Source organism: Glandiceps talaboti, chromosome 23 (assembly GCF_964340395.1).
Source record: "Glandiceps talaboti chromosome 23, keGlaTala1.1, whole genome shotgun sequence".
Classification (NCBI taxonomy): domain Eukaryota; kingdom Metazoa; phylum Hemichordata; class Enteropneusta; family Spengelidae; genus Glandiceps; species Glandiceps talaboti.
This window is the reverse complement of record NC_135571.1, coordinates 9450244-9468913: the sequence shown is the minus strand read 5'-3', so window position 1 is coordinate 9468913 and position 18670 is coordinate 9450244. Positions and strand designations below refer to the sequence as shown.

General features: G+C 34.0%; 1 protein-coding gene across 12 annotated transcripts in view; it reads right to left on the bottom strand.

Moving 5' to 3' along the window:
* The window catches only part of LOC144452938 (CUGBP Elav-like family member 1), a 79052-nt gene that overhangs the window by 39729 nt on the left and 20653 nt on the right, over positions 1–18670 (bottom strand). For 11 of the 12 annotated variants that reach the window (XM_078144156.1, XM_078144159.1, XM_078144161.1 and 8 more), the window contains exons 2-3: positions 16537–16595; positions 14336–14390 (exon numbers count right to left, since the gene is read on the bottom strand). In XM_078144156.1, coding sequence (XP_078000282.1) covers positions 14336–14377 — 42 coding nt within the window. In that variant the 5' untranslated portion in view covers positions 14378–14390; positions 16537–16595. Of the gene's footprint in view, positions 1–11600; positions 11753–14335; positions 14391–16536; positions 16596–18670 lie in introns of those variants that run through there. The other variant, XM_078144160.1, reaches the window with a different exon arrangement.

The window sequence follows — 18670 nt, the reverse complement described above, 5'->3', positions numbered from 1 at the left end:
GCTTCAAGGTTCGACACGTCTTGACCCTCTGCTATGGTTCCACATAGACCCTTGTTAGTGAGGAGTCTATGGGAATGCACAGACAGTGGAGGGGGAACTAACTTTACACAAAGTCAATCTTGAATGGTAGGAAAACAAAGTTCTCAATAGTCTATTGTGTCTATTCTAATGTGGTCTATTCATGGACTATCCATTTGCATTGTAGGCTATTCACAAAAAAACTCAATAAAACATCTAATCTTGTACAGTAGTATCTGCATTACAAAGACAATGTAAACATACATGACTTTATTACACTATTTCCTGTCATTCACATGTATTGTAGTGGCTTCTCCACTGTCTATGATGTAACCATGGATGTATTACCAATATGTAACTTGTGTGTTTAGTTTTAACTTCTTGACATGACTTGACAAACTAGTTAGAACTCTAATATGTCATAGACATGTATGGCTATGTGACTGTTTCTTCAAATTCCAATCATAAGTGACTTGATCACTGATGCACTAAGACTTACATGTCATAATATATAAGTGTGTCTATTACTATAAATTATAATGTTTCTACGAGTCTGACAACTATATGATTCTTAATAACCAGTAATTGACTTTAATGTATTGGGACTTTAGAGCTTCTGCTATCGTTTGGGACTGAACTCCCCATATTACTGTGTAATATTTTCTAAGCCCGACAACTACTGTACATGTACCTCAATAATAAATAATTGACTTGATGTATTGGGACTTCAGAACTTTTGCTACAGTTTGGACTGGCCTCCCATATCTATGTAATTTTATTCTAAGCCTGACAACTATACGTACCTCAATAATAAATAATTGACTTGATGTACTGAGACTTCAGAGCTTTTGCTACAGTTTGGACTGGACTCCCATATCTATGTAATTTTATTCTAAGCCTGACAACTATACGTACCTCAATAATAAATAATTGACTTGATGTACTGGGACTTCAGAGCTTTTGCTACAGTTTGGACTGGACTCCCATATCTATGTAATTTTGTTCTAAGCCTGATAACTCTATGTACCTCAATAATAAATAATTGACTTGATGTACTGGGACTTCAGAGCTTTTGCTACAGTTTGGACTGGCCTCCCATATCTATGTAATTTTGTTCTAAGCCTGACAACTATAGCACCTTGATACCCAATAATTGATTTTGATGTATTGGGACTTCAGAACTTTTGATACGGTTTGGGACTGGATTCCCATATCTATATTACTACATGTATGCATTATGCCAAATTTATGAAACATACAGGTAATGTCACGGTCAAAATTAAATGTCTTGTGGCATTAGAATTTCTAAATCTTACGAGTACAGATATCAATGGCACTTTCAATAAATATATAAATTTATAAATGATAAGTAAATAAATAAATGGTTTGATACAGTGCAACTTTCACCTAATTTAAGAAAGGTACATGTCACCGTCAAAATAAAATGTCTCAAGGCATTAGAATTTCTAAATCTTATCAGTACAAATGCTGCTGATACTATATATAAATGATTTGATGTAGTAGAACTTTCACCAAATTTACGAAAGGTACATCCCTCACAGAGTCACTGTTAAAATTAAATGTCTTGAGGCATCAGAATTTCTAAATCTTATCAGTATAGATATCATTGACACTTTAAATAAATATATAAATAAATGATTTGATGCAGTAGAACTTTCATTAAATCTATTACATATGAATGACAAATACATGCATATGTATTAATGTCACGGTCAAAGTTAAAAGTCCTAAAGTAATAGAATTTCTAAATGTTATCAGTACATATATTAATGACACTTTCAATAAATATATAAATTTACAAATGATAAATAAATAAATAAATAAATAAATAAATAAATGGATTGATGCAGTAGAACTTTCACCAAATGTACGCGAGGTGTATGTATTAATGTCAAAATTAAATGGTTTGCAGTTAAGGAATTCAACATCATAGTAGTTATTAAGATAATGGCTTGATGTACATATGTAAAGTAGTATGTATTGATATAGAGATATACGTGTCCTGATGTCCCAATCTCATTGTAATCAATTTTTTCATTAAAACTGCAATTTGAATGGGGTTTTTTTAGCACTGTTTTGTGTAGATATAATGACTTGCTCGTAATATCATAAACTCTATTTCGTTCTGTGTAGATGTAGATATATCATATAATGACTTGCTCGTAATATCATAAACTCTATTTCATTATGTGTAGATGTAGAAATATTATATAATGACTTCAATGCTCATAATATCACAAACTCTATTTCGTTATGTGTAGATATACTAACTTACTCGTAATATCGTACACCCTGTTTTTTTATATGTACATGTAGATATAATAACTTATTTGTAATATCATAAATCATAAACCATATCATATAATGACTTGCTCATAATATCACAAACTCTATTTCATTCTGCGTAGATATAACTTACTTGTAATATCCTACACCCTGCACTGTACTGAATGGCATTTTGATAAACACATTTGTGTAGCTATATACATACGGTGCAATATATCCAATCAAAATGATTTTGTGTCACACCCAAAATCATCACCCCAATGAATCATGATCACAACTTATTACTGTACTACTTGTAGATAAAATAGACCTCTAAATGACAAAATTACAGTTACAGCATGTTTAATTCTCCCAAGGGGGTATTTTTTTGTACACAACTAAGTACAAGTTGGGAGAAAGAGGATTGTATGTTTTCAATAAATTTGTCTGTCTACTATACTTTGCTTTGACAATTATCTCACACATTACCTACATGTAAGAGACTTGATGTACCAGCCTTTACATATAAAACTAGGAGTCCCTTTATTCATACATTCAACACTTCTTGCTTAGCCTTCATCATGGGCACATACATACATCATGTATGGATGCTATAAATGATTGTGGTACATACAGAAAACACTTTACTTTGATGTTATGGGTTGTACTTGATATGAATGCTATAAATGATTATGATACATACAGAAAATGCTTTACTTTGATGTTATGGGTTGTACTTGATATGGATGCTATAAATGATTATGATACATACACAAAATGCTTTACTTTGGTGTTATGGGTTGTACTTGATATGGATGCTATAAATGATTGTGGTGCATACACAAAATGCTTTACTTTGATGTTATGGGTTGTACTTGATATGAATGCTATAAATGATTATGATACATACACAAAATGCTTTACTTTGGTGTTATGGGTTGTACTTGATATGGATGCTATAAATGATTGTGGTGCATACAGAAAATGCTTTACTTTGATGTTATGGGTTGTACTTGATATGGATGCTATAAATGATTGTGGTACATACACAAAATGCTTTACTTTGATGTTATGGGTTGTACTTGATATGGATGCTATAAATGATTATGATACATACACAAAATGCTTTACTTTGGTGTTATGGGTTGTACTTGATATGAATGCTATAAATGATTATGATACATACAGAAAATGCTTTACTTTGATGTTATGGGTTGTAATTTTCTTGAAATCTGTATTTATAGTGTACAGACATTCCACATATATCTTATACATGTCTGTTATGACACCCATGTCAACATACCAAGACAATGAAGAGATGAATTGCATATCATGTGTCCCTAAAGACTGTCTTTAACCAAGTTTGGTTTACAAAGTGCACAAGTTAAATTATGGGTCAACTCCGGTCAAGGTAATAAATGATATATGAGATTATGCAATGACATGAGTCTTTCTGGATAACATTTGAGTGAATAAACTACATTTGTACATGCATAATGTGGGAAGTCGAGGTAATCAATACTTGATCTAAGATTTATGTATCATATGAAATATAGCTTCTCTATGTACACTACCTTAAAGGTGTGGCTAAAAATACAGAGCTAAAAACTGCATCTAATATCTATCTAAAATGTAAAAGAGGTGCAACAACTTCAATAATTTTGAAAACAGAAATTGACAATATCATCATTATTTTGGGGGTCCACATTTATAGGTGTGTGTCACCTGTACAGATTGTCTGACTTTTGTCAAAGTTAAATAAATAAATAAATAAATATATAAAATAAAAAATGGGGTGTAACATCTTCAATTTTGCAATTTCACTCAAGAATTTTAGCTATTGAAATTGATATTATCAATACAACATAACATCTTAAATTTTGATAGAGACATTAGCTAGCAATAAATGGGCTGTATTAAAGTTACATAGTGTGTGAGGTTTGTATAAAGATTAATGACAACAATGAGTTATACAAGATCTTTACAAAGTGAAGATACAGACAATGTCTGTACAATATAACCTGTCATGCCACCCTATTACTGTATCAGATAACACTTAGATGTCTAAGAAGGCACAATACAGGGGAAATGAAGTAGCATTGATGTTTCACTCATAAGCCAAGATGGGTTTTTTTACACAAAGATACAATTACAGGAGAAATGAAGTTGCCTTGGTGTTTCACTCATGAGACAGTGGTTTTTAACACATTCAATTACAGGAAAAATAAAGTAGCCTTGGTGTTTCACTCATAAGCCAAGATGTTTTGAACACAAAAGATACAATTACCCGAGAAATGAAGTTGTAGGTGTTTCACTCATTACATTAGACAGTGTTTTTTTTTACACAAAGATACAATTACAGGAGAAATGAAGTTGCCATGGTGTTTCACTCATGAGACAGTGTTTTGTTTAACACAAAGATACAATTACAGGAGAAATGAAGTTGCCATGGTGTTTCACTCATGAGACAATAGGTTTTTTTTACACAAAGATACAATTACAGGAGAAATGAAGCTGCCATGGTGTTTCACTCATGAGATATGGTGTTTTTTCTCATACAAAGACAACTTCAAATGCAAAAGAAAGGTATAGAGTGTTATGATGCCCATATTTTGTAAATGTATTTATTTAAAATTAACTTAACGAGCTTGGTCGAGAGAGATGTCTTGGTCGAGAGGACGTATTTAAATTAATGAGGGTATGCGTTACATGTTCAAAGTAGGTCACATTTGACAGCGCCCTCGTTCGCCCAGGTGAAGCTGTTCCTGGAATGCAAGATGCAAATACTTTAGCCAGATGTTAAGTCACTATATAAGAGAGTACAGCTCGAGATTTCAGCAGAGACTGGAAACATCCGAGTGGACAAGACGTGAAGGGAGATAGCCATTAGAATCTGAGTACTTGAAGGATGAAAGCCTGAAATGAATAGCGGAGTGCAAGGCTGAGGAAAAGTGCTGAAAGTTGGTAAAAGTTGAAGCTTACGGCTCTGAAGTGCTGGATGGAAAAAGGTACAATTTTGCCTCGTCGATGTATTTGCATATTGCCACGTCAGTCAACTGTACATGTGTAGCCTTCTAACGTAGACAATTTTCGGACTAAATCTATCGTGCAACTGAACTATACTGTGAACTCCTTCGAACTCATTGACACTTATCAAGACTGTTCTGCGGCGAACCCTCGAAATTACAGCAACTTTTGATTACACTGTGCTCTCGACCAAGCAAGGTATTAGTTATTTATTTAGTAGTAATACTTGTAAACTTTATTTCATTCTTAGCCATTTATTTGTGTAAGTAGTTAATTAATTTTTGAGGTTGCAGTAAAATTCCTTTCTTCAAACTCCATGGCGTATACTTCACTTTATTTCTATTTTGGTAATTTCTACCGTAACAAGAGGTACAAAAATGTACATACATGTATACTGTGCATATGGGGATGTAAAAGTAGACAAATTTACATGTTGATTATCAGTTGGAAAGTAAACAATTGAAGCCATTAAAATCATCAAGTCCATGCATATTTTTTTCAGTAGAAGCCTGTTTCTACTGCCATGTAAACAATATTATTAGCAGTTCCCCTATCATAAAATGTTTGGTCACAGACATTGACTACTAGTAGAATGGGTGTAACATCTTTACAAGGTTTGCTTAGGGACACTGACTACCATTACTAGAATGGGTGAAACATTTTCATGATCAAAGCCTATGGTTAGAGACACCTTATACCTCCATGGAGACACTGACTTCATAATACAGGATAATAGTTAACTGCTTGTTGAATACTTAACATCTCATTACAGACTAATTATAAACTTCAATGCCAACATAACAAACTAACTTAACATCATCAATTCAGTTGCCACTGTGTGCTTATTGCTATGGCAACAGTGGCAGCCACATCACTAATTTGTATCATCCATCACTTTCAATTTGAGTTTAGTTTTTTTTTTAAATTTTAGTTTCATTTTTCATATGACACCAGTTAATTTTATATGTATACTAAATGCTGTACAGTGTAGTTCTGAATAATCATTGCAATCTAATCTTGTAGGGTTTCATTGTCTCCCTTACAGTTATATAGTGTACCAAGTAAGCCTTATCAATGCAAATATTGGATAGGATTTAGTTCTGCATTAACACATACCTGACAAATGAGTCCGGCTTCAATACCAAAGTGCACTGTACATGTTATTCAAATAAACACACCATTTAATTCTGTATATTTACATTAGTTTGGTGTTCATGCTGTCCACTTGAAAATACAAGAATCACAGAAAACCCTTGGAAGCGTTTTGAAACACACCTTATCAACATAGCTACGACAGAAGTGTACACATTTGTTTACAGGTTCAATACAAATTATGAACATTTACAAATCTGTACTAAAAATTAGTTTGATGTTCATATTCTCTCAACTACTGAAAGACCTAGAGTTTTGAATATGATCCCACGGTATAAATACACTAAGTTATCAACATGGCTACAACACATGTGTACATGTAGATATCTGTTTACAAGTTCAATGCACAAGATGAACATTTACAAATCTGTACTTAAAAATAGTTTGATGTTCATATTCTCTCAGCTACTGAAAGACCTAGGGTTTTGAATATGATTCCTAGTACAAATATACATTAACATAGCTACAACAGAATCTGAGAAATGTAAATATTTGTTTACATGTTGGATGCAATGGATGAAAATCTAATTCTGTATTTACATTAGTCGGGTGGTGATGGTTTCCTGGAAAATATCATAAGTCTAGGATAATCAAAAGTGTCTTGAAATTAAAACCATGGATAACATTCAAGGACATGTACACAAACCCAGTTGTTAATCAACATGGCTGTATCTAGTCTGTTACCCAGACTCTTGCTGCTGGAGGCTCTGTCTACAAGACTAGGAAGTACCTATCAGAGCATTGCATGCTGGGCAATACTTCACGTCCAACATTGTAGGCTAAACGATTTAGGTACTTTCGTGACAAGTTAACACTTCAAGCATCATACATCTAAACTACAACAAAACAGCCCACTTTTTACGACTTGGAAGAAATGTACTGTGTGACCCCGGAGCAGGGTAGTTGTAACATGGTTTCCCCATACTCTCGTCTGGGTGGTCTCATAGAAGAGCCCTCAGCAGTGAGAGTCTGGGTAACCGAGACTAGGCTATATCCAGACATGTAGATGTAGATGTATGTGTAAGATGTAAATGAAATACATTGTACAATGTAGTTCAACTGTTCTAGATGTGTTGATACATCAAGTGTTTTAAAACATAGACGTTGAATATGAACACTGTATTTGTCACTTGTACATCAACAAAGGTCAGTGTGCTCCATAATTTGATGCTTCACTAATGCACAATTTCTAATGACACACCAAATTTACTGTCCCCTAGCTATGTTGTCACTCACAACACAACAACAAAATTTGGCTATCATTACAGGACACATTGTTGCACACATGTAGGGAAAAAGCTTGGCTATATTTTGATTACTGGAAACTTCGGGGGAAATGAAATGAAAGTGAAAGTACACACAGCTTATAACTACATGTACAGGACACAGACAGGGAAGCCAAACTAACACAAGGACTTCTGCATTCAGAATGGTGTACAGGTGCATAAAGGGTGAGATCAATAGTTCAATGTTGGATAAAAAACTAAATTCTTTTACTTTGGGGGTGAGGGGAGGGGGTGAGCCATTTTAGTTCTCATCCTAAAAATTGATTTTACTTTTAATGGATATTTTGTATCCCTAAATACAAATATTTCTTTAAAAATGTCAAATTGAGAAATGGAAGAATTTTTTCTATGCATGGCAATAAAATAAAGTAAAGTGGGCTTTATATTCATAGTACTACATACTACTACATTTTGTACATGTACATACTGATTTGAAATTGATTGTGTGGTTTGAAGCAATTTTAAATTTGGCCAATTAAGTTAGGGGGGGGTCTGAGGCCTGGGGGGGGTCCCTGAGGCCTGGGGGGGGGGGGGGTCGTCGTCTGAGGCCCAAGTATAAGAATTTAGTTTTTATCCTACTTTGAACTATTGATGTCACACCTAATGCAAACCTCAATTAATTAGGGTTGAGTGAACTAAGATGTCACTTCTGTATCGGGAGGAACAAGATAACTATAACTTAGGCATACATGTAGGTACAGGGAAGGGGGGAGGGGGGGACAAACAACCCATGCAAGGACTCAAACGCTTGTTTCCATAATGGAGTACAAGTACAAAACTCTACCCTACAAGTACATGTAATAATTTTAGAAAATATGAAAGCTGAAGGTATTTCAGGATAAAGGCTGACAGATTCGGCTAGATGAGGACTGAAATACATAGGTAACTGAATATGGAGTGGCAGTAATGTATGAAATACAAACACTTTGAAGTATATCGTAAATCAGGGATATAACTAAGTTTGAAAGTAGCAGGTAAAGTTAGAAAAGTAGGCGGTAATATATGAGAGAGACTCGTGCATTTGCCTAATAACAGATATATATATACTGCACGGCTTGAAATTAACTGTAGTCCTGTGTCCACAGACAATTTCTTGTCATGGGGCTACCATAATTTGCAGCTGGTAGCCCACTCAGGCTACAATGTACAATTGATTATGCAATGATTTAAAGGATGGAAGATTTACGGGACATGAAAGTATTTTAATAACATTAACACATATTTCCAAAAGAGGAACTCTGTATTCAGATCAGGAACATTGGACTACAGGTCAAAATCCTTGGGCTACCAATTTCTGAAACTGGTAGCCCACTAGGACTACCATTGAAAAAATTTAATTTCAAGCCCTGTTAGTCTTGGAGCAAAGAATTTTCAAACAAAACTCCTGATAAAGAAGCCAGCAAGAAATTTTTTAGTTACTCGGTAGCCGGCTATTTTTGCCACCTACTGGCCCTTATCTAAATCCTTGTAAATTGAGGTGAAACTATGTTTTGTTTGGAAAGATGACACTGATACAATAATAATAATAATAATATTAACAATGTGAGTTTTAATATAGCTCTTTCCCACTCTGTTCTCAAAGTGGTTTATAATTTTTACCCCTGGCACAGATCTATAACAGCACAACAGGCCTTCACCCTTCCTCGACTCCCTAGGGAGCATGCAATCTACAATCCATACATAACTGACATTTTGAAGAAAGCATCATGGCAAGAAATGGCAAAGATACGACAACAAATGTTGATAAATGGTAGTGGTCATCTATATCTGAAAGTGGCCAAACGGATGAGGATTTGGTATTTATTTTGAATTTTATTTTATAAAACAATTTTATCATGGCTTCCTACTTGAAAAATCAGCATGAAACAACATTGTCTATGTTTGTAACGCAGTACATTGTAAAAAGCTAAGAAATGCATAAAAAGTTTGTTATTGTATGTACAATAACAAAGATTTCACACATGTATTAATATTGTGCAATGTACTGAGTTACAAACACAGATTTTGTCAATCTTATTTCATGCTGATATTTCAAGTAGGAAGCCATAATACAATTGTTTTATAAAATAAAATCCAAAATAAATACCAAATCCTCATCTATATGGCCACTTTCAGATTGAAAAATATATTTTATTGAAAAAAGACTACTGGGTACAAAACTCGCCAAAGGTTCACGCTGTTTTTTTTAATCATTAACAGCAGGGAAATATATTGCGAACATACATGTAGCAGGATTACGAATTATTGACTTGACTTGACCTTGTGTTTTACATATTAACTACATAGTTACATGTCTACATGTACATTTATTTAGACATATATCAATTATTATTCTTCAACTATTAATAAATCGGTAGAAAATCAAATTAAAAAATCTGGCCACCAAACAGGAACTAATAATCTGTTCCATTATCAAAGCACAAACAGAATCTGTAACAAATACATTATTTGGTGAAGTCATTTTCTATTCAGAACACAGCATTATGGCCTTGTAAAAGTCGTGGGTGGGGGCAAAGACATATTATCATTTCATGTTACTTACATGTTTAGAACAGCATTTAATACAAAACAGGACAGATGGTTACAAAACTGGTTTCCTAATTGGCTATGCATATATTAAACACAAAATAATAAGTAATACATCACATACACTAATACATCTGAAACTGGTCTTATCTAAATCGGTGAGAAAATGAAACAGTCAATGTCAGCAACAGTTTTGAACGTCTCTGTCATAAATTATGAAGGATGTGTTATTTAGTTTATCACTGTTTACAGATAGTTACAAAAACGGTTTTCTAATTGGCTATGCATAAATTAAACACAAAATGACGAATAATACATCACACACGTCTGAAACTGGTCATGATGTCAGCAACAGTTTTGAATGTCTCTATCATAAATTATGAAAGATGCACTAGTTACTTTATCACTGTATAGTAATACAGATGGTTACAAAAATGGTTTTGGCTATACATACATGTACATTAAACACAAAATAAGGAGTAATACATCACACGTATGAAACTGGCATTATCTTAAATCGGTGAGAAAATGAAACAGTGAATGTCAGCAACAGTTTTGAAGGTCTCCATCATAAATTATCATCAAAGATGCAATCGTTAGCCTATCGCTGTATACATATATACATTTGTATGATATACAATTAAGTGACTTCTGATGCAGTAAACTGTGAAATCCTGGATTATCAATCAGAAAGGTTACGAGTTTCTGAAGCAGAAAATAACTACCTTTGTGATGATTACTATTGCAGTTTTGAGAGCCACGCTTTCAAGGCTGGATAAGCCATGATATGTTAAAATTAGAATCTATTACAGTGATTTTCTACAGACCATATTTATCTATTCATGCATACACTATGTTGTGACTAAACAGAGGTCAAGTAAGTACCACAAAAAAATCAAAATCGTGGCTGTACTATACATTTTGTATTTGTTTGTCCCCACAGTACAAAGTAACAGCTCGGCCATGTGTCCATACTGTACGCAAAATTATCATATATATGGTAAATAACGTGACATTGCCTTAATTAGGGCAGACGGCAGTACATGTAGAAGGCCTCCTTTGTAATTAAATCTGCTAACATGCATGTATGTGGATATCAAATGTTGGCAATGTTCGGCAAGGACATAATAGACATACCACACGAATGCCTGACACAGAGCCAGCCATACTGTACACTGTAGTTTTTTCCAGCAATGGCTACCAAACGGTTGCTCAGTGGCAACTTCCATTGTACAATGGCTTAGCATGAAAACACAAAAGATTCACTCAAAACGGAAACGTAGAAGCATGTTATAGTTCACTTACTGTGGCCACAGCTGAACTGTCCGTCTCATCCATTGAAAATATCTATCTAGTTTGGCAGTGGTAAAAACGAGATGTCACACTCTAGATAACGACTGTCAAAATCAATGGAACAGCATGTTCATTGTGGGAAGCTTTACAATCCAAAGACTAGGGTTACATAATGGGGTAAGCTACATAATGAATACCTGATTCACTATACAAAATACCTGACTGAACTCCCTAGCTTACTCGGAATTAACCCAATGTAGGAAAACACAAGAAGTATACACCTTTCATGTGATGGAAACATGCATAGGATATCAGTATACATTACTAGAAGTCTTCAGATGACTAATAATTGCGAATAAGTTTGTTTTGATGCATGTAAGAAGAGATTGAATTTTGGGGGTTGAGGGGATGAGAAGCTAACAGGTGTGGTAACAGACATGCTACATAATTATTAATCAGAGTCGGAATGAGAATTTGTCAATGTCTTAAGGATTAAGCACAATGGGGTTAATAAGGTTGCACAATAATCTTCTCTACTACAATCCATCCATCATGAATAAATCATTCTAAAGTAAAGCACCCTTAGGAATTCAACAATTCTTAACTTATTTGACACAATAACTTAACTGCCACAGAACAAAACATGAATAACACATTTCCCGCATAAGGCAACCTAAGACATTTCATTTGCATTTCCCGCATAAAACAACCACAGACAATTCATTCCCATTTCTCACATAAAACAACAAAGACAAGTTATCCGCCTCAGTAAATCTGACCTAGACCTTTCTAGTTGCTTGCGGTTAATTTCAAGGCAAGACATCAAATCCTGGAACTAAGAGCAAAAAGTCTAGGCCATAGTGACTAAATTGACACCATACAGAACATAGCTAACACATCTCCCGCATAAAACAACCAAGACAATTTATGCACCATGGTAAACCCAACTGCCATGGTACACAACATTGGCAAACACATTTCTGGCCTATAACAACCAAGGCCATTTCTCCCCAACGTAAACTCATCTATCCTGATAGAATAGGACCAACACACTTCTCACTTATAACAACAACCAAGGCAATTTCTTTGCCATGATAAATTCAACTGTCGTGATAGAATACGACCAACAAATTTCTCGCCTATAACAACCAAGGCCATTTCTTCCCCATGGTAAACTCATCTATCCTGCTAGAATAGGTCCAACACATTTCTCACATAACTTACTAAAATTACAATTGATGCAACCAAAGATGCTCTGCATAAATAAGTGATATGTGATCACTCAACTAATTGGCAAAAAACCAACGATAACACAATTTATTTTTGTGAACTTTTACTTGTATCTATAACTAAATGCCTCAAGACTTAGTGAAAAAATACACTAAATGTATACATGTACATAGCATAGCCGCTAAAACCATAGACCATACATGTACATGAAACAAATCCCCTTCTAAGTTCTAACCTTGTCTTAAAAGTTCTACATCTAAAAATTAAGCAAAAATGGCAATTTTCTGTTATTTCACACACAGAAAATGTGAAAGTATGTAGTCGTTAACACATCATTTGTAAATATGCATGTACATACATTAAATGCACCATGCTTAATAATGCATGATACATTAATACTACATGAAAACCAGTTGCAGGCCAAAGATTTATAGAATTTTCTGGTCTGGTTTCAGTTTACAAGGACTTGTTTTCGTAGGAGGCACAGAAATAAAAAAAACTCTGGAATTACAGAAGGAAGCCCCGCAAATGACGATCTGTTTAACAACTAATATTCTTTTGTATAGCATACATTTTTGAAAACCAGTTGAAGACCAAACTGTTTGCAATAATTTCTCGCAAGGTTTAAATTTTCTAAGATTTGAAGTCAACCAGATACAGAAATCAAATAACTCTGGAAGTACAAAAGGAAACCCTGTAGGTGATAATCTGTTTAACTTCCAATATTCATTTGTATGGTGTACATTCTTCACTAAATCAATTAACACTACATGGCATGTAACAAGACAAAGGGATACACAACTAGACAAAAGAACTCTAAATATGAATCAATACCAGGTCAGACTACTTTACATTTGTGGTTTTTCTACATGTACATCCATTGACAGACGTGTGTTGTGTGTTCGTGTGTTCAGAGTCTGTCGAGATATGTCCATTGACAGACCTGTGATTATAATCTGTCTAATTTACCTGTATGTCCATTGACAGACCTGTGATTGTAATCTGTCTAATTTACCTGTATGTCCATTGACAGACCTGTGATTATAATCTGTCTAATTTACATGTATCTCCATTGACAGACCTGTGATTGTAATCTGTCTAATTTACCTGTATGTCCATTGACAGACCTGTGATTGTAATGTCTAATTTACATGTATCTCCATTGACAGACCTGTGATTATAATCTGTCTAATTTACCTGTATGTCCATTGACAGACCTGTGATTATAATCTGTCTAATTTACCTGTATGTCCATTGACAGACCTGTGATTGTAATGTCTAATTTACCTGTATGTCCATTGACAGACCTCTGATTGTAATCTGTCTAATTTACCTGTATGTCCATTGACAGACCTCTGATTGTAATCTGTCTAATTTACCTGTATGTCCATTGACAGACCTCTGATTGTAATCTGTCTAATTTACCTGTATGTCCATTGACAGACCTCTGATTGTAATCTTAATAATTTACTCCCATGTCCATAACTCAAACTCTGATTATAATATAATGAATTTACCTGTAAATCCACCGACACACCTGGCACACCTGTGGTTGACATCTGTCCGATTTACCTATCAATGAAAAGACAGAACTGTGGTTATAACCTTGTTAGCTATACTATGGATATTAGTATAGCCTATAGTAATATCCATCCGATAATTTGACATACATGCATACAAAATTACAAACTGTTTAATCACCAGGCGTTGGTACGGGATTTCACTTTGTGCATATGATACAGACTCTCATATTGCATGCATTATATGGCAAAACCCAATGATGCCACACAAGTGCCAATCTGGTGTATTCGCAGGGTATATAGTAATTGCATGAGTGCATGCAGGACTACGGTAGTGTAAAGGTATATCACGTAAATTCAGCAGGAAACCCCACAAGCGCTAGTACAAATATCAAGTACCTACACTGACATTCATACCTGATCATGGGCCATAGTTCGTAAGATACAGACATTCGTGCCACGCTATCAGCCAGCATCCATCCGGCTGAACAACACAACATATCTTAGTCTACATGGGACCTGTTATTATTACATATGTTTATCCAAACTAACAAATCTTGTCACATATACCATTGTGCTATGCTATATATAATGTGCAAGGAACAAACACATGGTCATTTGCATACAGGTGTGCAATAGTGTTTTCGGTATAATTGCACTGAAGGGCAAATACCAACAGTTTGCACTTAATCACTGATAAATATGTAATAAAATATAATTTTAAATAAGTACATTCTAATTTAAAGACCTTGGCCTAAATTTGGATGTGGATTTTGACATTAAACAATTACATGGTACAATGTATGTACAGGCTCTCAAATGAAAGACAACATTTTCCGTTAAGTGTCAAAGTAACATACTAGATAAATAATGGGTTTTCTCACAAGTCTTCACATTTCAAATTTTTTGCGATTTTATTATTTTTTTTCTCGAATATGTAAAAAAAAGTTTTGGGTCGGCAATGAAAAATTTGGTGGGGTCGGGTAACAGGAACCAAACAATTAGGCCTTAGACTTTAGAGATCAAACTGGTATTCACTAATTGTAGTGGTTACATCAAAAATTGACTTCCTATGCAGCAAAATGATTAAACTTATAAGAATGTTTTCAGACACCGTCACCTAAGAATAACCTATAAGTATGCCCACCACTGCAGTTCATTTGCCTGTCATGTGTTGGATATCTAAAAAGATTTGAGACATGACTCAGAGTTTAAAAATCTGTCTGTCCTGATGAAGGCCTATCATGTATCAGTTCTGTCATGATAGCAGATGTAACTTACTAAATACAACTACTGCATTGAAATTATAAAAATATACAGCATATTGTTATGTACACTGACTTCCCAACATAGTCTCAATGACCTCTGACCTTGAATACCCAATGTCATTTTTGTTTATACATATTTTGTAATGAGATACAAATGTATACAGTATATAGCCCTACATAAAGTATATACATACATACATACATACATACATACATACATACATACACACACACACACACACATACATACATACATACATACATACATACACATACATACCTATTACATACATACGTACGCATGCATTGCACACACATACATATACACACTGACACACCTATGCAACTAAAATGATTGACATGTGTTTTGACAAATAAGAAGAAAATATAGAATAACTAACATATCTTTCAACACTTTGACCAATGATAACTTAACATCAACTGATTGACACACCTCAAAAAATCTTTACCAATGAGATGACATGATTCAATAACTAACAAACCTCTATGACCAATAGGAAACAAGAATCTGATCCATCTTTACTTAATTAAATTACATGTATATATTTTAGTGACTACTAGGATTGCATGATCAGGGCTCGAAATTACCAATAGTCACACAAACTATCAATTCTTGTCATGGGACTACCAGAATTTGTAGCTGGTAGCCCACTCAGGCTACCACAGATTATGTGATGAAGATGGAAGATTTCTTGATAAGAAAGTATTTTAATAACACACATATTTCCAATAGAGGAAATCAGTTTTCAGTTCAGGAATATCAGACTACAGGTCACAATCTTTGGGCTACCAATTTCTGAAACTGGTAGCCCACTAGGACTAAAAAAGAAAAAGTTAATTTCGCCCCATTGATATAATATATCTGACTTTACATTTTATCAACTAAGGGATGAACTAGAATGTCCTTACCTATACAACAAGTCTTCAAAATATTTCCTATAATATACCAGAATTCTTGACTTTAACACCTAAAATTTAAATAAAAGAGAGAAAACACAATCAGTATGCAATTTACTCTAAAATTACATGCTACATGTATAAATGAAATGGAAAGTTCCTGGCAAATGTTATGATGAGATGTAATTTGTCAACATTAACCATTTACTTAGCAATTCATATTTTAACACAATTACATACATTACATTCTACATAAATGCTTGTATGTATGTATGTATGTATGTATGTATGTATGTATGTATGTATGTATGTATGTATGTATGTATGTATGTATGTATGTATGTATGTATGTATGTATGTATGTATGTATGTATGTATGTATGTGTGTGTATGTATGTATGTATGTATGTATGTATGTATGTATGTATGTATGTATGTATGTTTGTACGTACGTACGTATGTATGTATGTATGTATGTATATGTATGTATGTATATGTATATGTGTATGTATGTGTAGGTGGGGGTGGGGGTGGGCATGTGGATAAGTGGGTAGGTAGGTATACTATACAATCTGTACATGTGCCTGTATGATTGAATGACGTGTACCGATCTACAAGAACACTTTCATTGTGCAATTGTACATGTACTGTACTTCATGTAAGTTAGATACATGTATGGTGAAAATACATCATTCAAAAGTATAATACATCATCGATTATATTACATAAATCTAGCTATGACCTCCAACAACTACAACCTGGCTGTCAAGTCTCATGTAATATATATCAATGATAATTTGTATATCGCAAGGTATATGTAAATGAAACCTGATATGACATCATGTGCAAAAGGTAATTATCGTCCGGTAATCTACATATGCTAGTTTCAATTTTGATATGTACTAATTATTATTAGTTTTGAATTATACTGAATATTAATTAGAAATTTCAATTTAATAAATACTTCATTTTCGGAAACTGCTATAAATTACATGATGATTTAATTACAAGTCAGCTATAATTTATACAATAAATGTTTTAATTTCATTATTTACAAATAGATGTACATTTTCTATTTATCATACAAGATGTATATATGTACAGCACTGTACTGTACTACAAATGTATACTGTACTGTAGTACTGTACCGTATTGCATTGTTTTGTACACAACAACACTGCACTGTCCTAGTCTATACTGTACTATTATTCTGACTGCAATATCCATGTACTGTCAAGTACACTGCACTGAACAAGCTGTACTGTACTGTACTGTACTGTGCTGTGCTGTGCTGTGCTGTGCTGTGCTGTGCTGTACTGTGCTGTACTGTACTGTACTGCAGCACTGTACTGTACTGCACATGTACTGTCCTGGTCTATACTGTATTATTCTGTTCTGCACACTACGATATCCATATACTGTCAAGTACACTACACTGCACTGTACATTGTACTCTGTTGCCCATTAACTACATGTACACTGTAACGTTAGTGTTTCAGATACCAACAGCTGACCAAATGGGGAATGTTTGAAAACAAAGTTCCTTCACCTTGTGTTAACCTTAACAGGGTTCACATAGCATAATGAACTGCCAATAATATTAGACATGTAAGAATAGAAAAACAAATCACTTACAATAAATAATAAAATGAAATTGGACTTTTTAATTTCCATATTAAATGTATAGAAAGGGTAGGGTATCAATGATTTTGACAAATAGGTTGACTGAGTAACAATATCAAAACTATGAACTCTCATAAATTAGCAATATTGGCAAATTACTCTACAGTTTTACTTGTAAATCCTGTGAGCAGGTAAAAGTGCTTCTGATCATAATTTTATTTTAAAATCCTGTCAACCACTAGTCTCTTTACAGCAGCACTTAACAGAAACACACCCTCATGCATTTTCTGTTGTGTCAGCGGAAAAATGTACTCTGGTTTGCAAGAACAGGTAAAATTGCTTCCAGTCTACATGTAGTTCCTGTACAGTACCGTTACGATTTATACCTTCACTCACAGTTGGAAACCACAGTTGGTATCCAGACTAAATTGCTTCATACTTTTTACTAAATCCTGTACACAGGTAAAAATTACGCCATAATTTTACTTTCAAATCCTGTTGGAAATACATCCTGTACATTTGT